This window comes from Chinchilla lanigera, unplaced genomic scaffold (assembly GCF_000276665.1).
Source record: "Chinchilla lanigera isolate Chin_1 unplaced genomic scaffold, ChiLan1.0 scaffold00100, whole genome shotgun sequence".
NCBI classification, from domain to species: Eukaryota; Metazoa; Chordata; class Mammalia; order Rodentia; family Chinchillidae; genus Chinchilla; species Chinchilla lanigera.
This window is the reverse complement of record NW_004955501.1, coordinates 3,954,044-3,978,190: the sequence shown is the minus strand read 5'-3', so window position 1 is coordinate 3,978,190 and position 24,147 is coordinate 3,954,044. Positions and strand designations below refer to the sequence as shown.

At 46.2% G+C, this 24,147-nt stretch overlaps 1 protein-coding gene across 2 annotated transcripts in view; it reads right to left on the bottom strand.

The window, feature by feature from the left end:
* Positions 1–16,588, bottom strand: part of Ky (kyphoscoliosis peptidase) — a 43,493-nt gene extending 26,905 nt beyond the window's left edge. The window contains exons 1-3 of one of the 2 annotated variants that reach the window (XM_005406786.2): positions 16,340–16,588; positions 13,367–13,429; positions 9,664–9,726 (exon numbers count right to left, since the gene is read on the bottom strand). In XM_005406786.2, coding sequence (XP_005406843.1) covers positions 9,664–9,726; positions 13,367–13,429; positions 16,340–16,475 — 262 coding nt within the window. In that variant the 5' untranslated portion in view covers positions 16,476–16,588. Of the gene's footprint in view, positions 1–9,663; positions 9,727–13,366; positions 13,430–15,967; positions 16,125–16,339 lie in introns of those variants that run through there. The other variant, XM_013505809.1, reaches the window with a different exon arrangement.
* Between the last annotated feature and the right edge of the window lie 7,559 nt (positions 16,589–24,147).

The following is a 24,147-nucleotide window of genomic DNA, read 5'->3' as shown; positions in this document are numbered from 1 at the left end:
GGAAATTCCTCAAAAAACTAAAACTAGAGGTTCCATTTGACCCAACTATTCCCCTTTTTGGGATCTTCCTGAAAGAATTAAAAGCATCATACCACAGCAATATATGTGAACCCATGTTTATAGTGGCACAGTTTGTAATAGCTAAATCTTGGAAACAACCCAAACTCCCATCAACTGATGAATGGATAAAGATTTTTTTTTTAATACAAGGGAGTACTACTTTTCCATAAAGAAGGATAAACTTGAGACATTTCTGGGTAAATGGATGTACCTTGAGACCATACTCTTAAGTGAAATAAATTGGACACACATGTTTAAATACTGCGTGGTTTCTCTGGTGTGAGAAACCAAAAGTGTAAATAAGGATCAAAATGCATAATAGATATTGGGAAATGGGAATATTTAAATGAGAAGGGGAACAAAGGAGGGGGGGGAAAGGAAAGAAGGACAAGAAAGTAAAAGAACAGAAGGAAAAAAGGAAGCAAAGGTAAATCACGAGGGAAAGAAGGATTGACAGGAAGAGAGGGGAATGAGGAAAAAAGAAGCAAGATATATCATGTAGAGGTACAAATTCTCTATGATGAACATAATTGCTATGTATATCTAAAATGTACCAATAAAATAGAGAAACACAGAAAAAAGAACTGAAGGAAGAATGGACAAATCTACAGTCACAGTTGGAGATTTTAGCACATCTCTCTCAAGTACTATAATTGAGAGATTTAGTAGGAGATTAGCAAATATATACAATAAGTGAACAATACCATCAATTAACAGGATTTATTTGCTATTTGTAGAATACCTCATGAAATGACAGCAGAATACAAATTCATCTCAAGTGCCTATAGAATGTTCACCAAGATGGACTGTATCCTATGTCATACAACAACCTTAAACCAGTTTAAAAGAACCAGCATCATCCAAAGCTGTACTCTGACCGTCATACAATTATACCAGAAGTTAAAAACAGACATTGATTGGAAAATCTTCAAACACTTGAAGATTAAGTACATACTTCCAAATAATTCTTCCCAAGAGGAAGTCTTTGGGAGAAATTAGAAAATGTTTTGAACTCAGTAAAAATGAAAATCCAACCTTTCAAAACGTGCACTATGAAGCCAAAGAAATACTTCAAGGGAAATCTGTAGCACTAAATTCTTACATCAGAAAAGAAGAGAGAGCTTAGATTGTTAATCTAAGCTTCCAACTTAATAAAATAAAGAAATAATAGAAAATAAAACCCAGGGCAAGTCATAATAAAGAAATGATATAAATATGAGAATAAATCAGTGACATTAAAAATAAAACAATAAAGAATAAATGAAACCAAAAACTACTTCTTTGAAAGGGTAAGTAAAATTGATAAACCTTCAGCTAGAGTAACCAAGAAAAAAAATTATGATACAAACTAGGAGTTAAGACACTACTATCAGGATGCACTGGGGGACCTTGCCACAGTCCCCTGTGTATTCTAAAGTAATGAAGAAATACTACAAAAAAATGTCATACACATGAATTATACAAATTAGAGGAAATGACCAATTTCTTGAAAGTTGAAAACTGTCATAGAAGACTCATTCAAGAAGTAGATAGCCTGAATACTTGTATATCTATTTTTAAAATTGAAATTATACTTGTTTGAAACCTCTAAAAAATGTCAGGCTCAGATGGTCTCACTGGTAAATTCTAACAGGTATTTAAAAAAAAGTAGCACCAATTCTTCACAAAATCATTCAGAAATGGACAAATGAATAGTTCATAACTCATGTTATGAGACCATTACTAATCTTATGCAAAACTAAAGAAAGCCTAAGAAAATAACACTACAGATCAATATCCCTTACAAACATAAACACAAAAAGTGTCTCCAGCAATATAATAAGAGAATAATATACCACAAATATGTGTGGTTTATTTTTTGAATGTAAAGCAAGTTTAATATCTGAAAATTGGGGCTGGGGATTTAGCTCAGCAGCAAAGCACCTGCCTGGCAAGTGCAAGGTCGTGAGTTCAGTTCCTGGTACCAGAGAAAAACCAAAAAAAAAAAATCTGAAAATTTATAAATGCTATTCACCATATTAACAAGTTAAAGAAAAACTGAGGAAACCTATCAGTCAATTGATAAAGATACATTTGACAAAATTTAACATCCATTCATGAGAGCTCCTTATAGCAAACCTTATAGCAAAATTTAACATCCATTCATGAGAGCTCCTTATAGGATAGAAAAGAATTTTCTTAATTTGAAAAAGGGCATCTACAAAAAGTATATAGTGTACAGCATTTTAAGTGGTGAAAAATAGTATACTTTCTCTCTAATATTGAGAAAAAGTCACAGATGTTCCCCCTCACTGCTCCTAAAAACACTGAACTAGAACTACTTCCCAATGCACTAAGACAAGAAAGGGAAATAAAAGGCATATTGTTGTCCTTATTCATAGGTGACGTATCTGTCCACATAAAAAATGTCAAGTAATCAAATGTCAAGTAATCTACAAGAAAAAGCTGCTCAAACTAGTAAGTGAATTTAGCAAGGTCACAGGATTCAGGGTTAACACACAGAATCAGTTATTCCTAAATTAGCAATAAAATTGGAAAATGAATTAAAATGACCATTTCCCATACCTCAAAAATAGAAATACTTAGGTATAAATATAAAACCCCCCAAACATATGCATTAATTACATGAAGAATATTATATGATTAATGAGTCATACCATGCTTATGATTTGAAAGATTCAGTACTGTCAGGTTGTAAGTTATGTCCAAATTGATCTATAAATTAATGCAATTTAATTCAAACTCTTTAGAGGAATTCTGTAGCTAGAGACAATGTGATTTTAAAGATTTAGATGGTAAGGCACAACAACTAGAATAACAAGCTAAAAATAGAAAGAGTATTGCCACTATCTGGCTTTAAGATGGACTATTAAGACTACAGTGATTACAATCCTGTGATATTGACAAGAGCACAGGTAACAGAGCAGTGCGACCGACCAACATGATTATGGACGATTTTTACAAACATGCAAAGGCAATGATTGGGAAAGGGCAAAGGAGCATACATTTCACTAAAGAAGAGATTCCGGATGGGAAATAAGCCCTTGAAAAGATATTTAGCATCATTAGCCATTAGGAAAAGGCAAACTGAAACCACAATGGGATATTACATTCATTAGAAGAGCAATTAATATAATTGAAAAATAATGATAATATTGTATGCTGACAAAAATATAGAGAAACTGGATCTCATATATTCCTGGCAGGATTAGAAAATGGAACAACTACTCTGGAAAATAGCTGGGCAATTTTTTGCTTCTCCTTTTTTTTGAGATAGGTCTTATTATATTGTCCAGGCTGACTTGGAATTCATGGGTTTAAGTGATCCTCCAGCCTCAGCTTCTTGAGGAGCTGGCAATAGAAGTGCTGGGCTGGCAGTGTCTTACAAGACAAAACATATACTTAGCAAAAAACTCAACAACAATATTCTTAGGCATTTAATCCAGAGAAATGAAAAGTTATGTTCACACAAAAACCTGTACATAAACGTTTATAGCAGCCCCACTTATTTTACCCCTAACTGGAAACAACCTAAATGTCCTCCAGTGAAAGACTGGATAAATAGTGGTACAGTAATAGTAATACTAATACTAGTGGTACAGTAATACTGGTGGTACAGTAATACTAAGAAATCCTTCTAAACAATACAAAGGAACTCTTAAGGACTATGGGCAGATTAGATCTGGGCCAGGGGATTTTGGGGAAGTAGAGCTGTTCATTATCCTGAGTATGGAGATTATTATATAAATCTTTGCATGCATTAAAAGTCAGGAGTACATGACATACCACAAAATTGATTTTTAAGTGTCAATTAAAAATAAAAATACTAACCACATTAAAACAAAAACTCAAGCCGAATTAAAACAAAAACAAAAATTTGTATAGTACAGAAAGACACAAAGGAGGTAAAAATCATTTCAGACTTAATTTCTACATTTAAAAATCCAAAAGCAGGATGACAGTAAATATGCTATTTGTAATCTGCTTTCTTTGTTGACGTCTTCAAGTGTTGGTGAATATAGTTGTATGTCATTATTTTAAATGGATGCATAATATTCTATTTTATGACAGCTTTTATGATTTTATGATTCATTCACCCATTCTCTTTTTGTTAAGTATTTTGTTATTATAAACAATGTGATGAACATTCTGATGCGGGACTCTTTCTTCTTTGCTCTGAATTTTAAAAATTTTATTTTTAAAAATTTAAAATACATTTTAAAAGGTGCCTTAATTTTACACAATAATGGGTTTCAGAGTAGTGTTCGCCTACCTGCATATAACATATTTGGATCATATCCATCCCCTGATTATCCTGCTTTACACTTCCCTCCTCCTCCCTTATTCCCATCCTCGGGTCTGTAACTGTCTCTGATACAGGTATATTTAACACTTTTCAATCCTTTGAGTAAATATATATGTATGAAAGAGCATGAAGACTTTTTTTAGTTTATAAGATTTTGGCAAACTTTTCCTATGAGCCCTTTTATTGGTTTATAGTCCTACCAGCAATGCAACAGAACTCCCATTTTCTTCATTCTTACTCTGGGTGATTGCAAAATTGGCCACAGTATTTTGTCCTTCTGCCCAGTGAAAGGCCTTCTGTTTCACTCCTTGAATTTAGACTGCATTTGTGCCTTACTTTGGCCAATTAGCATGTGGCAGAAGGGCTGTTACATAAGCCCTGAGCCTTGTTGTCAAGAGATGTTGCAGCTCTGGCTCTCATTCTTGGGATCCCCGCCACAACTGCCCTGTGGGTGGGCCGGGTTGTGGATGAGACAATGCATGGAGTGCAGCACAGCCTTTCAGGTGAGGCTCTCCAGGACCAGCTGGTCTCCAGCTAGCTCAGCAGCTGACAGCCAACACATGCACAAGCCCAGCCAAGAGCTGCAACCAGCTGGGTATGGTTCCTTGGAGAACAACGCAGCAACCTGCACACTTGCAAGCTAAGTGAATTCTCATTGTTTTCAGCAGATGAATTTCTGATGGTGCATAATGCAAAAACAGGTTACTGATACTGACATTTGCTTTATCAATTATTTACATTTTATCAATGAATAACAATATCTCTGTTTTTGTGCATTTAGTTTTTAGTGTAATATTGTTTTCCTATATTTATTTGCCATTTAAATTCCTATTTTATAAATTGACAATTTTCCTATTGATTTATTATGTTTTTCTTACAGATTTTGTAAAAGCTCCTTTTATTAACACTTTGTCTGCTAAATGTGTTGCAATTATTTTATTGGAAAAGCAATATTGATATTCTGGTGTAGTTCAGAAACTTGCTCGGCATACCAAAAAGGCCAGTTCCCAAAACAGTTAACAAACATGGGGTACTGCATTGAAGGGGTTAATCTTTTTTATTTGCCGCAAAGAATAAAACCCATTGTCTTTTTGCTGAGCTACATTCTAGCTCTTGTTATTTTTACTTTTTATTTTGAGACAGGGTTTCCCTGTCTCAAATCTGAGTTGCCCAGGCTGGGCTTTAACTTGACATCTTCCTGCCTCAGCCTCCCAGTGCTGGAATTAACACTCATTTTTGAAGTGTAGTTTCTAGTGTATTCACTGTCAGAATTTCAGCCTTGTGATTTCATAATAAAGACACTAATTCAGAGTTCAAACTCCGTTCTGGTCATAGGGTCAGGTGATGCCCCCTGAGCAGCACGTGCCCACTGTGTGTCTTCCCCTGGTGCACGAGGCATGGGCCTGTTCTCTGCTTTTTCACTTTTTCCACCCGAAACACTCTGAGATGTTTTTCAAAGTGAGCACCAAGTGATTCGTGGCTACAAGATGCCTTGTGAAAGGTGAATGGAGAAACATGCTCACTCTCCACTCTTGTGGGTCCCAACTCACAGTGTTCTGAGGAGTTTTGCAGCAAAACTCTGTTTGACCCAATATTACGTTGTCAAACCCAGCTTGGAAAGTGCTGTACTGCATCATTCTCTACAGGTCTCAGGAGCTGTGAAAGTGAACATATCGTGGATGGAGGGTCCAGCAACAAAACTCGCTCCCAACCTTCTCATCACGTCCAGGTACTTCCAGCCACTCCCAGGTCAGCCATGTCTCTCTGCCAAAGAATGATCGAGCCGAAAAACAAAGCACTGGAAATGCCCTCCCAGGGCTGAAATGAGACAGTTTCATACTGGGCGTCCCACTGTTCACTAGCATACTCTCTCCAGGTCTCTGCAGGTTTCAGCCGGGGTTTGTCTAAAGGTCTAATACGCTCAGTCACCACTTCCAGTCTCCCTCTCTTTTTTGTAGTTCTTCCTCTTGGACAGGGACCAGCGTCCAAGTTCTCCAGAGTCTCATGTCCTGGCTCTTCTCCAGAGCTGTGCTGCTGCTCAGCAACACCTCGAGGAGAGGAAGAAAGCCTTGGCCTTCCTGCCCAGTGCGGAGCATAAGTTCTGCTTTCCCTAACAGATGCACCAAGGAACTTCTGGGAGGTTTCTCCAGCTCCAAGAACTGGGTTTGGGGTGGGCATGCTGTCTCAAGCTGAGTAGCTTTCATCAGTAAATCATGCTTCCTACCTGAGCAGAGTGTGCCGACTCTGACATTCTTATAACAAATAAAACTCTTAATTTAAGAAAAATGTTAATTTGACCAACTTCCAATTATAGAAAGTCAGCATTTGGAGCAAAATTCACAGTCATACCTAAACGCCATCTCACTGATCTTGACCATTAACTATCACACCAAGTGTGACGGAGGCACTTCCTGGGACGTCAGGTGGCCAGGCTGCCCTCTCTCGTGTCATCTCTCCCTCGCTTACCAGCTCTCATCCAGATAGCATTTCTGAAACTGCAGCTTTGGCAGTCTTAGTGCAAGCATGTGAAGGATTCTCACTGCCCCATGAAGTGGCTCCCAAATGCTTTTCCTAAATCCTACCTGCTTACCTTCTTTTTTCCCTGCCTTCTCAGAAGCAGAAATGCCCTTGGCAAGCCCAAACACGTTGTTGTGTACTGCCGTGGGCCTGCCTTCACCTTGTGGGAGATTTCTCCCACCTGACATATTCTTTTCAGGTTTCAATCAGGACTTGTGTAAAGGTCTAATTTGCTCAGAATACCTAAGGCAGGGATGGCAAACAGGTTTCCCATTGTTAAGTAACTCCAACTGATTGGAAGTGGCTGCCTGGAGCACTGATCAATTAACAAAGACTGTCAGGCATGTGCATGCGCGTGAGTGTGAGCGTGTGTGAGCACACATGCATGTGTAGGTACATATCCGTGTTCAGGAGCTTTGGAGCTCATGTTAGATACTTGGCATCATTGACTTAGGTGTTCTTTAGCTCTTTTTGTAACACGCTGCCACATTTATAACTGGGACATGAAGAGGAGCCCTTAGACCCTGCAAATCCTGCCCCATGGCCTTTCTGATGACTCATCTTTGTCCCCCACCCTCTGCATATCCCTCCCTCCCCTTCCTGACAGAGTCCCTGCTCCCTGAACATGTCTGATACACTCCACACTCCTGCTTGGGCCTCACACTTCTTGCTGTTTCTGCAGATAGCTCTTCCCAGGTGTTCCATGGTTTCTCCTCCCCTTACCTTCTCCACTGCTCAGATGACACCTCCTCAGTGAGGCTTTTCTTCTCTTCTTTCTCTCAAGCCTAAGATCACACCCAGAGCCTCATGCATGCTAGGCAAGTGCTCAACCACTGAGTTATACTCAGTGGTTACTTGATTTTGCATGGGCCCTCACGGAAGGTTGAATAATGGCTTTTGAGTACACCCATGTCAGAGTTTCTGGAACCTGTGAGAGCTACCACTTTGCAGATATGGCTATGTTAAGGATTTGGAGATGGTGAGATTATTTCGAATTATCTGGTATGGGCCTAAATGCAACCGCCTTAGGAGAGGGAGACAAAGGGAGATTTGACTACTGAAAAGGAGAGAAGGCAATGTGGTCATGGAAGCAGGGGCTGGAATAACAGCCCTAAGGGAAGGGATTCTAGCAGTCAATAGAAGCAGAAAGAGGGGAGGGGTGGATTCTCTGCTGGAGTCTCCAAAAGGAGCCAACCTGGCTTATACTTTGACATTAGCTAGAAGCTTCTGGAAGGTTCTGGAAGTGTAAGAGGGTAAGTCTATATTATTTTAAGCTTTGAGGTTTGTGGAAATTTGCTATAGCAACTGCAGAATTCCAATATATAACTCGGCACACCCCCTCACTCCCTATCCTCATTCCTGCTTTATTATCTCCTTCAGCCTTATCTGACCCATTGTATTTTCCTTGTTGGGATTACTGCCTCTCCTCACTAGGATACCAGGTCCACAAAGGCAGGAGCTTTTGCTTTGTTCACTAAGTGGGATAAGTGGTGGCTCACCCACCCTCTTCTAGCGAGGTATCTCTGAGGTCAGTGGTCTCACCTGTGCAGGAGCTGTATTCCCAGGAACTGTAGCCTCAAGGGACATTGATGCATCCAGACTGTGAGAGCTGGCTCCCTCTTGCTAATGTCCTGGGTTGCTTGGCCTTTTCTCACTACGGGACAATGTCTTGCAGAGATACTGGGTCGCCAACATTTCAGAGAGCAATCCTCTGAGTGGCTGTGAGTCCCCAAAACTTTCTGCTTCTGAAGGAGCCTATTGATTGATCAGATGCCTTCTTGCCCCCTTGATTTGATCAGATGACTGCTTGTGGGTTAGGACATCAGCGCCGAGAGTAATGATGGTAATTCTTAGAGCTGGACCTATCACAGCCCTCAGACACCGGGTTGGAGTTTCTAATACAAAGTAGTTGCATTATGGATACATAATGCAACATGGCAGGCAGGCACTGGAGTCTCTAACCAGGCCTTCCCTGCAGCAGTGTCATGTTCACAGATCAGTCAACTGCAGTCAGCCTGGTGAGGCCCTGGCTGGTCCTCCTCTACCCCTCACAGCTTGTCCTGGGACAGTGAAGATTCCCAAGGAAGGGCCCTAGCACTGCGCCCTGCTGCAGCGGACTCAGCTGTGTGTGGAGCGCCCCAGCAAGGCTCAGTCTCTGGAGGCAAGGCCAAGGACCTGCTGTGACTGGGACAAAAGAGGACTTAGACACCGTGAGCCAGCAGGGGGAGACGGTTTCCAGGGTAGCTGCAGAAACCGAGCCAGGTGGAGATTAAGATCTGAAGCCTTTCTGGGAGAGGGATCAGAGTGCCAGCTGACTCTTGCTGGCCATGTGATCTTGGATACATGACGGCCTTTGCAAGCCTCAGTTTACTTATGTATAAATAATAAGGACAGTGAGAGTATCTATCAAACAGGATTGCTGTGAAGCTTAATGTACACAAGAATAACTGTGTAAATGGCTTGGCAGAACACTTGGCACATAGTTAGCACTCAATAAATATTCAGTATAGTGATGACAACGATGGCGATGATGACGATGCTGGGGCTCCATGGCCCAAGGATTTCATTTCTTGATGCAAGTGAAAGGCAGACTTGGACCACAGAGCCGTTCAATGCTTGCTGTGGCATACAGGGAGAGAAAAAGGATATTCCAACCTCCACAAGGCAGGAGAACCTACCCCTCCCAGCCTGAACTCCACACCCCGGGCCATCTCTGGCTGGGCTGGCAGACCCAGGCACATGGCCACAGGAGAGGTCACAGCTAGCAGAGAATCACTTACCTTGGTTGTCATAGGAAGTGATGACCTGGGGCTGCTGAGGGTGCTGCTTCTCTGCCAGGTTTCCTATTTAAGGAAGACAGGGAGGCCTGCAGTGACCACTGGGACCATGGTGGAATTTTCCCTGAGCAGAAAAGGGAGCTGTGTGCATCTGCAGAAAGGCAGGCTGGCAGGGGCCGAGCACATGCAAAGGCCTGGCCTAAGCACGTGCAGAGCCACGTGCACACCTGTGTGCACATGACCATCATATAATACCCTGTAAACCAGCTCAGTTACACACTTGCATAGGGTGGCCAGTGTCTGTGAGCCCATGTGCACGTACCCCCATACACCTCCCAGCAGCAGCCGGCAAAGGCTGGGCTTCACAGGAGAAGCTGGTGACGCCTCCCAGGGTCTGTGGACCTGAAGTCCTGAGTTTGGCACCCCCAGTTTCCAAAGCGCTCTCCCATGCCTGCGTGCCTCTCTGTCTTCATGCTTTTCCATGGAGGGAACTACCCCAAGTGTCCTAGCTTAGCCTCTGCTTCCCTCTGAGAAGAACAGGGACAGGGTGGTGGGACTTTGCCTCTTACTCTAGTCTTGGGTTTGGGAGGATGTACACTTTGGTTCAGTTTCACAAATATTGTGGGATACCTACCAAGTGCAAATTCTTTCCCCACGTCATGAACATTTCTGTGTTTGGGACAGAGCTGTCCTCCATGCTGAGTGGGTCAGGCTGCTGTAGAGAGAGGCCCAGCTCCTGCCATAGATCACTGAGAGGAAACCTTAGGCTTCCCTTCCCTTCCTTCCTATCCAAAGCATGAGCTTTACTTTATCTGGTCTTTATAGCTGCTGCTGTGGCTGGAACCTGGTTTTATTGAGGCTGCCCTTAAATACCTGTTTCAGAGGGATGGAAGAGTGGCTCAGGAAGGCCCAGATGTGACAGCACCAGGTTCTGCCACCCTGCCACCCTGGCCTGCAGCATCTGCCTCTGGTCTTCAGCTGCCCTGCAGGAGGTCTACCACTGGAAGTGACCACTGAGACCACTGCCTCAGTCTGGGAATCAGCATGCCTTTAGGACAATGGCCCAGATAGGTTCTATTCCGATGAGTCCCTGTGTTCAGCCAATCAATCAGCCACTCAGCGCTTCCTGTGCCTGGGCCCAAGCAGAAGCCAGCCAGGGCGGGTGGTTGAGGGATGGAGCTGGGCTGAACTTGTGATCCATCCAGTGTCTTGTCCTAGAGAAGCCTGCCTGCTCTAACCTCCTAGCAACAGACTCAGGCAGGCCCCTGAGGCCCCTAGTTGGTGAGGCCAGCTCCATTCTGTGTGCCAATGGAGGGTGAGGTGGCATTCTGGGCTGCAGCCCCGGGTCAGACTCAGGCGAGGACAGGAGGCTGCCTCCTGTGGGCACAGCTGGCCGCATCTCCAGGAGGAAACAGGATCCGTAAAGGGAATCCTCAAGGAGGGTGATTGGCTGGCATAGCTTCTGCAGGGTATTTATAGTCAGAGCTGCACAATTGGTTTCCCTCTAGCTCTAGGGCATCAGACCCGGTGCTGCTAGGCAGACTTTGGCCAGGACCAAGGAAAGCAGCCAATCACCACAGGGGAAGCCCGTTGCTGGGTGTGTGTGTGGGGGGGGGGGGACGACACACGACTCAGCCCAAACACCTGCTGCTTCCAAAAGTTTGGAGCATTCCAGTCCCCCTCCCCCACCAACACCCAAGCCCAGGGAGTGTACAGGGCAGCAACAGGGGGAAAATGTGCCCCAGTGGACCAACGCCATATTCAGCCACATTTGCGCACACACTCTACCAGCACATGCCATCAGCTGCTTCCTTCTGAGATGAAAGCAATGCAGTTGCTCAGGCTGGGCAGCCTGCTGGCTAGCTGCCTTCGGTACAAACAAGGCAAGTTTGCAAAAGAATCAGCTTCCATGTCTGTGAACTGAGTTTTAGCATGAGAAAAATTCTAATTTCTGGATGCATGTAAACATTCCATAAAAAAAATAAAATTTTACTTTAAACTACATATATTGGTAGAATAGCAGAATCATCTTATCTGAATTCAAGACCTCTGTAGAGCCTCTCCCTAGTCTTGCATTTACCCAAGTTCTCAGTTTTTCGGGCAGTTTAGCAAGAACTACTTTAATCATTCTCTTTATAGACTGACATATCATACTAAAACACACTTTGTGTCTTTGATGAGAGTCTTGTACTGAACTTGTAATAGTTATTGCATCATGTAGCATTTTTTAAACAATATCATCCCACTAACCTTCCCTCCTCCCCAAATCAGGAACCTGGAAGATGGAAAAAATAGGGCAAATGCAAAATATTTCAATACTTCCCAGAGAGCCCAAACATGAGAGTCAGATGGCTCAGGCAGGGTAGGAGAGAGCTACAATAAACAAGGAGACAGTGCCTCTTGGTGCCCACCCATGGCTTGGTTTGCCCACTCACCTACCCACACACTGGTGTAGCTTGAATGCCATGCATGGCTATTTCTGTGGCTGTCTGGTTTCTGGAAGTCTGATTCTTATTATAATTCTCACTAACCCACATCAGCTATGTTAGCTACAGTGTCTGCCTCAGTCAAGTTAAAACAGGCATGTCTAGCAACTGACAATCCCGGTAACAAGGGCAAGTAAGCCATTGCACCCATGCATACCCAGGACAGAGAGGGGTGGTCTCCTGGTAGGGGACAGGTGACTTGTCTTAAAATTGAGTCTTATTCGTGATCAGGACAGAGTACACAGGAGGGCTCTTCCCTGCCAGGATTTTGAAACTCCACTTAAGGAAATGTTGCTATAATTGCATTCATTTTAATGTGGTGCCAGAACAGGGGTTCTTGACTGTCTTCTTCCCCTTTTCATCTCCCACATTTAAAATGGTGCCTGGTACAAAGAAAGCACTAAAGGTATTTGTTGCAGGAATGAATGGATGAATTTACTTTGGAACTTCCTCCTTCCTTGTATTACTGTTGAAAGGATGGTACAGCATAGATACTTGGTCTTATTCAAGTGTAGTCTCATTTCCCATTCGGTGAGGGTCCTGTAGCATGCACCTTCAGACTGGCATTGACAATCCTGCCATTAGCTTCCAGGGTTACCTGGCTGGAGTCGGTGGGGGATTCTAAATGGGGCTGTGGTTGTGGAGATCTGATTCTTACTGGAGTGCTCACATGTCCGTCATGTGCACTGCTAAAGGAGGCTGGCCTAATTAATCTCTGAAGGGCACAGAGTAAGGCCTGCTATAGTCAGCAACAGCCTCCAGCATAGTAGGGTCCCTGATGCCAGGGAAAATTTCCAGGGTCACAGTAGCCCTGGAAAGGTCTGGGTCACAGTAGCCACCTTTTGCTCAGTGCTTAAATGTCTAAAGGCTAGTCTTTAAATGAATGCAAGCTCTTCTTCTAGTTTTTTCTTTCTTTCTTTCTTTCTTTCTTTCTTTCTTTCTTTCTTTCTTTCTTTCTTTTTCTTTCCTTCTTTCTTTCCTTCTTTCTTTCCTTCTTTCTTTCTTTCTTTCTTTCTTTCTTTCTTTCTTTCTTTCTTTCTTCTCTCTCTCCCTTGCTTTCAAAAAAAGACAGTTTATTTGAGGAGAAAAGATGGAAAAGAAAGAAGATAGACAGCTACCATGAGGTGGCAGGGGGTTTCAGACCTGAAAGCCCACAGTTATTTTTCAATATATTGAATTCCAAAGTTTGAAAAGAAAATAGAAAGAAAAAGAGAATTTACCATGATGGTCAGTTCCTTCTAATTTCTGCCATTTCCGGATCCCGTTTCCGACACCCTGGAGGCCTGTGAGAGACAAGGATGGCTGGTGTGAGGCTTTCTGTGGTGGGAGGCCCAGGGCAAGTGAGTCACGCATCAGCTACAGGCCCATCTGAGTTAAAGCAGGACTGGTGGAACTTGGTTCTCTTGGGATCCAAGGAAAGCTGCCCTTGAATGCGATGGTTTTGGGGACAAAAGCGCAACTCTTAAAATTTAAAACATTTTTTAAAAGTGTTAAAAAGCAGTTTTCACTGGAGGTGAGGTTGATTGTCAGAATTATCCAGGGAGAATTTTTGCAATACATCCCACACCTTCATCGGATAAATATGAAAGTGTTATTTTAGAAGATGTTCCATATCCATTCTCCTGCCTATTTCTAGGTGTGCTGTACCCTCTCCCAACCCCAACCTCTCCTTCCCCCATAGAGTCCTGATGTGAGTGAGAAGGGTGGGTAAAGCCTGCGTATCCTGATGGGAGTGGAAAGTGGCAGTGGCCTGCCCTCCTGGCCTCCCTTGCAGCTAAAGCGTGTACATGTGTGGCCTAGGCATGGCCAAGCAGATGCGCCTGTAGCCAAGTCTGAGGATGACGCAATGGGGAAGGGCAAGGGAGTTCCTTGGCAGCAGCTAGAAGCAGTAACTGCAAGACTGAGTTCCTGAATGAGCTGACCTATGTTCTGGCAGCAGGAGCCACTGCAATAAAAGTGAGTCCCTGGTGTGGGAAGAGTGTCTAGTCCACCGTGGTGGCCTGGAAGGTTGCCTCACCTTTCCACTTGAAACCCTGGCTGATATACTCATGTGGTAGAATGCATGAGTCCCATAAATTTTGGAGATAAAACCTAGAGATTTGGTGCAGGCAGTTCTTGGCTTCCTCCTCTGTTGCTGCAGGAAGATAGGAATTCTCCTCTCTAAAGAACGTTTTTTGAGAAGTGCTGCTCTAAGGAAATAGCTGGGAAAGTGCTAGCACCACAGAGGGAAGGAGAGAGCTTTGCAGCTCAGATCCCTGGCGACCAGCCTGACTGCCCTTTCCTTGCTTTCTAGGCCTCCTGATCCTTCCTGCTCTAACACCACAGTGTCTGCTTTGTGAGGAAAAACTGTTGAACTTCGCTCTTTTCTTTGCAGAGCCATGGAAGAGCTGTTCCCCACTGGGGGACCCAGCACACAGAAAGGATGGCTAGGAACAGGCAGGAATTTGTTTGGATGTTGCACATCCAAGGGAGGCCTTCAAACAAGCTAGCCCAGCTCCGTGTTTTCTCGCCCCAGCTTGTGTCCTGAGGAGTGGGTCTTGAAGCTGGCTTAGCCTGAGGTCTCAGATTATCATGGCCCAGCAGCCGTCAGAGGCCATGACAGAACTGTCTGAGTGTGAATAGGCGACATATCTCTGAGAAACCTCCAGCATGGAAATATTTGTAGGAACAACAGCACCTATCAGGTAGGGGTGGGGGCTTTCTCCGCTGAGTCATGGTGGAGACTGAGGTGCTTTGTTCTGGAGTCACGGAGGTGAGATGTGCCCTCAGGGTGGAACTGGCTGGGTCCTCCTTTGTGTTCTTTGCTCTCTTTGATGTCAGAGTCCTTAGGGCAGGTGTGGTCAGAGGGGATCAGAGGTGGGGACCCTTGGGCTGATCTTGAACTTGGCCTCACCCAGCACACACAGGGGAAGCCTTCTGGATTGGGTGTGGGTAGTAAAAACATTTTCATTTCTATCAAGAAATTAATGACCTCTGCTGTCTTCCTACATCTACTCTGAGAAACTAAACAACCAACTAACCTAAGCAACTCCTGACCCGAGTCCCTCCCAAGACTGGCGCATTTGTCAACATTCTCGGTCCTCCAGGCTATTTCCTTCTTCTGACAGCCTTCCCAGGAGCTGTGGGGCAGCCCCAGCTTGTATGGGAGTTGGGGAGAGCCATCCACAGACCCTTTCTTTGTGGATGTTCCATGTGCACACGGGTCTGGGGACAAAGGAGCCAGGGGCAGAGCAGCAGCAGGAGCTCCAAAGAGCTCTGGCAGAGAGGTGGGGGGCAGAAGTCATTTCCCAGCAGGCACTATCAGGCGTCACTGCTTTTTTTTGTATTGAGAATCGAACTCAGGACCTTGTGCTCGCTAGGCAGGCGCTTGTGCCTCTGAGCTATTTCCCCAGCCCTGCAGCCTCACTGCTGAAGAAGCGGCATACCCTCACATCCGTCCTGGAGAGGGCTTCCTCAGAGATACAGGACCCCCGAGTCCCCAGACTTCTCTACCCTTCATTATTAAGCATTTATTCTCTGTTCACCTTGTGTGTCTGGAGAGCAGAGGCCTGGGTCCCATCTTACACTATCACTCTAGCATCAGTCTCTGTTTTACCAGTTTCACTTCCCAGGACGTCTGCTAGACAAGTAAAATCTACGGATAAGCTCAAGAGTGGAGTACAGATTTCAAACTCTATCCCACCCAAGTCTGTGCTCCTTTCACCCCTTTCATGCCTTCTGACTGCAGCAGGCTGGAGGAGAGCTCAAGAAAAGGGAAACGGAGTATTTTAGTTGTGCACGGCCACCACGGGTGTGGCTGCGCACAGATTCCCCGAGCACACCTGAGTTGAAGGGTGTTGTGGAAAGCAGGCCCCAATACACAGGGGTCGGCCTGGGGCTCTAGACTCTTCCTCCGGGGCGTTTTCCAACCTCGATCTGCACTCTTCAGGGAGAGACTGGAAGAAAACAGTGCACTCGGAGGGACGGGACGGAAGCACCCTCAAGGCCTGCACGAGAGTCAACCTGGGACAATCTCTAAGCGTTGCCGCGAGACGCTGTTGCCAAGCGCTTGGACACAGGCAGCGGTGGGGGAGAAGGCTGGGATCGCTGACCTCGTTCAGGGGGACAGGAGGCGCCCCCCGGCGGGCAGGCCCGCCCTGGGGCGAGGACGGCCGGGTGCGCCGGGGTCCCAGGACCCGGCGGGCGCGAGTTACCTCCTCCGCGTTGCAGGCGCGCGTCGCGCTCCGCCTGGGGGTCCGAGTGCGCGCCCTGCGCGGCGCGCCTCTTCTCCGAGTGCACGATCAGCAGCATGTCGATGGCCACAGAGTTGCTCTCCTTCTTCAGCTCCATGATGCCGCCGCCCTCCCGGCCGGGTCGCCGCGGCTGCTCGCGAGGCTGCCTGCGCTGCAAATGGCCCCGCGCGCGCCGCTGCCCGGCCTGGCGCGGGAGAGGCGAGGGCGCGGAGAGGGCGCTCCCCCGCCTCGAGCCGCTGGGCGCCGCGTTTCGCTGACTCTGCCAAACACGCCATTAAGGCCCGCCCGGGAGGGCGCTATCCTAAGGGAGCGGCTCTAAGTCACCTTTGAAAGGAAATCCCCGGCCCGAGCCCTGCGCGGCGCCGAGGCCGCGGTCTGCAGTCCGCAGAGGCCGGTCCAGCCCTCTCCCTGCGCCCCTGGCCTCGGGCCCCAGGCGCTTGAAGCGCGGGTCCTGGGCTCTACAGCGCTGCTTGCTCAGGCTGGGTGCTGCCTCATCCCCGCAGTGTGGGGTGCGGCGTTCCCGGATCTCCGGAGCAGACCTCCAGGAGAGAAGCCAATGGGCAATATAGAAATTGCACAGCGCCGCCAATATTGGGCAGGGCAGGAAAGACAGCAAGGGGCTCCATGCTGAATCGCAGGTTGTGCAGACACCGCAGTTGCACTCATTCCCTGGGTGGGCTTTGGAGGAGACAGCTGGGTGGTGTATTGGGGTGAGGACCTACCCCCAGTTATGACTGTTCCAGAACTTGGGTTGAGCCCAATGGGTATCAAGCGAACAATTCTCTCGAAATCTGTATTTCTTCTAGAAGCCGGGTTCCTCCCCGGACAGCAAGGGAGGAGGGAGAGAGGAGGGGGAGGCTGGGAGCTGCCTGCTGCCGTCTGGGAGTTGGACCTGAGCGCCCTCTATTTTTAGCAGGGCCAGGTCTACCCAGCCAACAGTAGCAGGGCATTTGGCTGTAGGTCTGAGGCGTGTTTACATGGGCATATGCCCGCTAGCCTTTGGCAGTATGGGTGCACCAGGTGGGTGATTGTCCCTAATTTGGATTTCCACCATTAATAAATGCCACCCACATGGAACCCTGTGCACCCCTCCCCACTTTGGGGTATTGACATCCCTGAGAACTCTCGAACTCTCCTTGGAGCAGCCCATATTGCACAGGCTGTGTTCCAGTAGCAGCCCCATTGTTTGCTGGCCATGTGACCTGCGACCAGCCATTTACACCCCCATTTTCTTACCCATATCTTTGTGGTAATAAAAATTCTCACAGGACTGTTGTGAGAATGACATGCATGTAAAGTGTCTGGCACATGGCAAGTGTTCTCTAAATGTTAACTGACATTATTTCATTTGAAGAGTGAGGAAAGGGGGCCGGGAATATAGCTCAGAGGCACAAGCACCTGCCTGGCAAGCGCAAGGTCCTGAGTTCGATTCCCGGTACCCACCCCCCAAAAAAATTTTAAAAAAGAGTGAGGAAAGGAACAGGTGGGGAGATAAGTCAGAGACAGTCGGAGACAAGTCAGAGCCGGGAGCAGGACACACAGCTGCACCTCAGGTTCTGAAGGTCTTACCCCGATGCCTGCGGTTCAGTTTGGTCTGCGTAAAGGCTGCTGGTCACTGTATCACCACTGCCTTCTATCTCCTGGGCATCTGTCATTGGCTTCCGACAATGTGGCCCTGGAGTCGCTAAGGAGCTGAGCCCACGGATAGACAGGTGGACATGGGTGATTTCTGAGGCAGGTTTTCTCCTGTTAAGTGAGTCCTGTTTACATATGTGTGGGTGCACACACAGTCTCACACACACTCACACTCACACACACACACGTACATAACTCACATTCACACACACTCACACACTCACATTCACACACTCACACTAACATACACATGGCTGGAAACAGAGGGAAGTAAGAACTATGGATTGTGCAAACCTCTTGGGGCCTTTGATTACTGAGGTAAGATCCTAGGGTTCTCCCCACTCACTTGGGACCCCAGGGTCACCTGACTCCTTCAGGGGACAGGTGGTTGAGGTGCAGAAACTACCGGCAGCTCTCGCTTGTGCCCTTGTCGCTGGATGGGGCTAAGTGGGGAGAGTGTGGGACTGAAGTCCTCTCGCCTTACGGGTAACTTTCCTGCCTCTCATCCTCGCCCCCATGCTGGGAGGTGCTGCTCATAGGAACTCCCTGTGATGCCCCTCCTGGAGCTGTCTCTGGAGAGGATGCTGACCCGGGGAGTGCTGGCCAGAGGTCCAGGAAGGCAGTGTGAGGGCTCCTGCTTCCCTGCTCTGTCTGAAACCTAAGCCTTTGCACAGGGCTTACCTCTCATCCTCAGCACCGCCGGCATGCTGGGGCAGATAATTCCTTGTAGGAGGCTGTGCTGTGCCTTGTAGGCTATTTAGCGGCTTGCCCAGGATCTATTTACTGCATGCCAGTGCTGCTTACTCCCTAATCATGACAACCTCAAGCACTGACATACCCTGACAAATGTCTCTAAAATCACACTGAGTACACTGCTTTGCCAGGGCCTGGGGGGAAATTCTGAAACGGGGGTCAACTTGAGTGCTCTGGGAGATGCTACTGCTGGTAGATCCAGATCTTTCAGTGCCCCTGGACTCTCTTCCCAGGTGCTTCATCTTATGATTGTTGGTGCAATAGTCCAGCTCCCAGGTCCTGCAGAGCAGAAATATGAGCTGCTCACCTTATTTCTCACTCTATCCCCATCCCTGGCCTCAGTTGACCCAGCTGCCTCCCATTCTTGGATGCAGAGGGAGATATGGGGAATGGGGAAGGTGAGGTAGTTGAGGGCATTTGGATGTATCAGGAAAGGAGAACAGGAGAGAAGATTGATGCTCCTGAGACAGCTTTAGACAGAGGTTCTGTCCCATCTGCCCAAATCCTGCCTCCAGCTGCTCCCCCAGGACAAAGAACAGACCCCCACACTGCAGTCTATACTCTGCCCCCTCCCACATAGACCCATCTCTTCCTCTTTTCTTGTGATTCCTGAATACAGTGCTGCCAAAGCTGTCTCTTCTCCCATATCCCACACACCTGGACTTTCTGCTTCTAGGTTTTTCTCAACATATTAGCTTCTCCATCTTGCCCCAGTTGAGAAACAGGGGCTTCAAGGACCTCTGCATTCTGGACTAATTAATCTTCAATTTTGTATTAGAATCTGACAAACCAGGGGCTACCTCTACGCTTAGGCAAAGATTTTAGTTATTTAATCACCGTGAGTTGGGCTGGTAATAGAGGCACATGCATATAATTCTAGCACTCTGGGAGGCTGAGGAAAAAGGATCAACAGTTTGAACCCAGCCAGGGCAATTTAGTGATTTAGTGAGACCATATCTCAAAATAAAAACTAGAAAAGGGCTGGGCATGTAGCTCACCTCAAAGGGTCTGGGTTCAATCTTCAGTACTACCACCACCACCGCCAAAAAAAAGTTTGAAACTTCAGGACATCAAAAGACAAAGAGTAAGAAACCGAAAGAGTAAATAATATCCAAAAGATATAATAGATAATGTGAAAGGGAAAGAAACTGTCCAAAAGGAAGGAACAACTGGAATGGGGGAAAGGAGAAAAAAAGGAAGAAGGAAGGGAAAAATATATGCACAAGATAGCTAAGATAATTGTACCACTAACATCTACTGGTTTATTGAAAGGAACCAATTCATTTTTTGATCAGTTTTGCATGACTATTTCAGGTAATCTGAGCAACCACTTTGAAAATAATAATATGCAATATAACAACCATTGTTGATTTCCTATCATCTAGTTTTGAAATCCTCTATCGTTTTTAATGTTTTTAAAACTTTTTATTCTCTTTAAATTAAAAAAATACAAAAAGCCAAAGAGTAGCAAAAATATTAAAATATAGTATATCCTGTGTAGCAACATTTTGGTCAGTGGTGGAACGAGTATACAAAGGCAGTCCAATGAGATTATAACAGAGCTGGGAAGTTCCTGTCACCTAGTGCTATCACACCTGAGGCAATGTGGTGGCATGACACATCACTCCTGTGTGTGCCATGATGCTGGTGTTAACAAGCAGAGTATATGTAATCAGTACAGCAGATAATACTCTATAACGTTAATAAAGGATGGCATTACCGATTTCCATATTTACTACTTTTATCATTATTTTAGTCTGTACTCCTGCTATTTATAAAAGACTACTGTAAAACAGTCTGTGTGATGCCCACAACAGACTCACGTATCTCTGGTTTACTGAGTAGTGTGTGTGTGTGCGTGCATGCATGCGCACGTGTGCACATCATGTAGCCCTGGCACATGGGAGACTACACCATTTAGGTTTGTGTAAGTACATTTGTTTGCACAGTGATGAAGTCACTTAAGGATACATTTCTCAGAATACATCCCCCCGTTAGGCGACATGTGACTATTGCTGTATTGTCACCTTTATCTTCTCAATTTAGCACTTAGACATGTCCAGCTGTCACTCTCACTGCTTCCACTCCTCTACTTAGAGGTAGGGTTTGCCATCTCTCCGTGATTCTGGGTTCGAAGAGGGCTTTGCTGTCTCGGGGATGTGGAATGGTCCTCGGAGGGGAGGGCTCACTCATAGCAGGGGAGACCTTCACCTGAAAGTGGTGTGTCCTGACTTCCATTGTGTTTTTCCTCAGAGGTAGTTTTTCAGGAGCCACCAGCTGTCATAACTCTTTTTACCTCTGCTGAGTTCCCCAGAGGGACACACCTCTGTTACTTGCAGAGACAGTCCTATATATCCTCTACGTAAGGATTTGCAGACACACAGCCTTTTCTCTGGCGATGCAGTGGGGAAGGGGCTACAGGGAATGGGGTAAAATGGTGAAAGCAACAGACCATTGCCAGGAGCAGAGGCACATGCCTATCATCCCAGCACTCTTAGAGGCTGAGGCAAGATTGACAGCAAGTTTGGGCCCACCTTGGGAAACTTAGCAAGACCTTGTCTCAAAATAAAATAATAAAATAAAATGAGGCTGGGGGATGTAGCTCAGTGCAAAGATTCTGGGTTCAAATCTCAGTACAGGAGAAAAAAAGAGCAACAGATCAACCCCCCATGTCCTGACTCTCAGCTCCCACTGAGGTAGGTGGCTTATTGCACAGGGCACCAGCCACCTTCCCTGGGCACCTTTTCCACAGCCATGGGCTTCCCATGGTCCCTTGACCAATTCAACTTTGCTTCTTCTACTTTTGAGTCTTTGTTTTTGCTGTTACTTCTTCCTAGGAAACCTCTTCAGATCTCCCTGGACAGTAGTCTAGCCATCCCTCAAGGCCTGACAGCAGCCGTCACTTGTATCTTGCAGCCTTCCTGGTACCCCAGCCTGTGGAGCTCCTGGCAGCGCTAAGTCTTGCTGGTGCCTCTCTCTTTTACCGTCCAGTATTTATCCAACTTGGAAAGCACACCAACTCTCTCTCAAGCAGTTCAGCCGGGCAAAAATGTATCTCCAGCACCATGACATTGAACAGCGTGGTCACTTTCACTGAGCTTCGATTTTCCTCATCTGTCACTGACAGTCTTGCTGGGATTGCACAAGATGAAGTACGTAGCTGGAGTTTAGTTATAGCCATGGCACCAGCCTGTGTTCCAACTAACCCTAGCTGCTTCATGTTCTGGGAAGGCTCTTACAGATGTGGTCCCACAGCTGGGGCTGGGAAGATACAAGAAACTGGGGTGCTCCTGATCCCCCAGGGAAGCAGGAATTTACCCCCAGGGAAGCCCCATCATGGTTCTTCACATTCACATTCACATTTGAAAAAAATTTTAAGCTCAAGCCCATGAGCGAGGCCTTTGGAGACAGATTTCCAAGGCGCTGTGGCATCAGTTGTGGGCAGCTGCTGGCAGCGGCAATAGTCACAGGTGATGGAATGTTCAACAGTCTTCAGGAGCAGTGAGGTGGGCTGCCAGGAAGCCAGAGGGAGGCAGAGGTTTGGCATCTTCACAGACGTTACAAGGGGCTTTAGTAAGCTCCCTGCTATCCCGATGTGAGGATGGACACACCATCAAGACAGCGTCCTGCTTCTGCTGGCTTTGCTATGAAGATGTTGCCCAGCACAGGCAAGCTTGTGCATCAGTCCCTGCTATGTGTGATGCCACATGATGAAATGAAGGAGAAAGCACAGCGGGGATGCTCTGTCTGACTAGAGAGCAGGGCCCGAGAAGGCCATGGGTAGAGGTGACATCCGAACAGTGTCCTTAGGCATGAATGAGTAGGAGTGGGCTGCAGAAGAAGGGCAAGGGCCATCCAGGCATAGAAGGAGACTGGGCAAAAGGCCACGGCTGGGCAGGGTGCCTGAGGGAAAAATGTGGTGTGTTTTGGTGAAACATCAAAGCAGAACAACCTTTTGGAAGAAAGGGTCGGAAAGGGAAGCTGGAGAGCAGTCAGGGCTGGTCTGCCATGGGCGGTGGCTCTGCTGTCCACAGGAGTAGCTACTTTGGTCATTGTTAGCAGTGACGACAGCAGGGAATATTCACAGCGTGAGGGTAAATGTCTGACATACTATAGACATGGTGGTACCAAAGCCACTGTTCCCCAAGCTTGGGCTCCTGGAGGAGAGGGGAGGCAAGCGCGGGGGTGGTGCGAAAAGACAGCCAAGCACCAAATACATGGGCTATGTCAGAAAAAGAAGCCCTGGGAGTAGAGGGTGGCAGGCCCAGGTGAAGTGGGGAGCTGGGATCCAGTGGAGAGGACAGGCAGGGGCTGGCCCTGGTCAGCACAGGCAGGAGACCGGGATCTGTACTCCTCCTGAAGGAGCAGGCGCCAGCTCAGTGCTCACCCTGGGTGACCGTCTGGGGGCGCTACGCCACCGAGCCCTATCAGGCAGAGACGGGACAAGCTGTTCTGCCAAACCCGCACTCAGCCCTGAAAATTCAGAGAATGAGTAACTACAGACAAGAACATACAGCCACCCAATCCCATCGCCTCATCTTCTAGAGGTAAGCATTCCATCACTTAGTATTTCCTTCCATCACTTCTGGGATACATACAGTAAGTGAATAGATAGCTTTAAAAATAAAATTAAAATCGTCTCATTCAGTTTGGTATCATGACTTTTCCCCCACTCAACAGTTCGGTTCACTAAAAATGCTTTGAAACCCAATTTCAAAGGCAGTCTAATCATCAGTTAGAATGAGGCACCACAATACATTTTTCTTTTCTGTTGTTGGAATTTTTGTTTGTTTCACAACGTCCAATTTAGTAAATGATGCGATAAAAAATACCTGTGTGCTTATACCTTTGACCACATATCTGATGATTTCCTTAGAATAGATTCCTGGAAGTGGAATTACCGAGTCAAAGGTTATGACTATTTTAAGGCTAGGGATACATACAACATCAAAGTACTTTCCAGAAAGATTATGTCTATTTACGATCTCACTAGCTGTGTATATCAAATCCCCCTTCCACCACTGTAAGCATCAGATATTATCATTAGATAAACCTTTGTCGTTCTGGTAGTTGGTACACGGTGCAACTTTCTAATTTCTATTTGTTTTACCTCTTGAGCTATTTTAAGTAAATCTACTTGTGTCTGTGTATGTGTGTGCATGGGGATGTGTGTCCATGACTTTTTGGGTTCATATCATTAGTTCCTTTTTTTCTTCTGTAATGGCACAAACATTTAAGTGTTAGTTGGAAAAGCGACTCTTCAGTCTACTTTAGGTCCTTTGTGTTCCTTAGCAAAGTCTCTAGTGAAGTCATTGTCTTATCTCTGACACCTTTAGACTGTTGGAGGACCAGCTTGTGGCCTCCCTCACTTCAGAACCCCC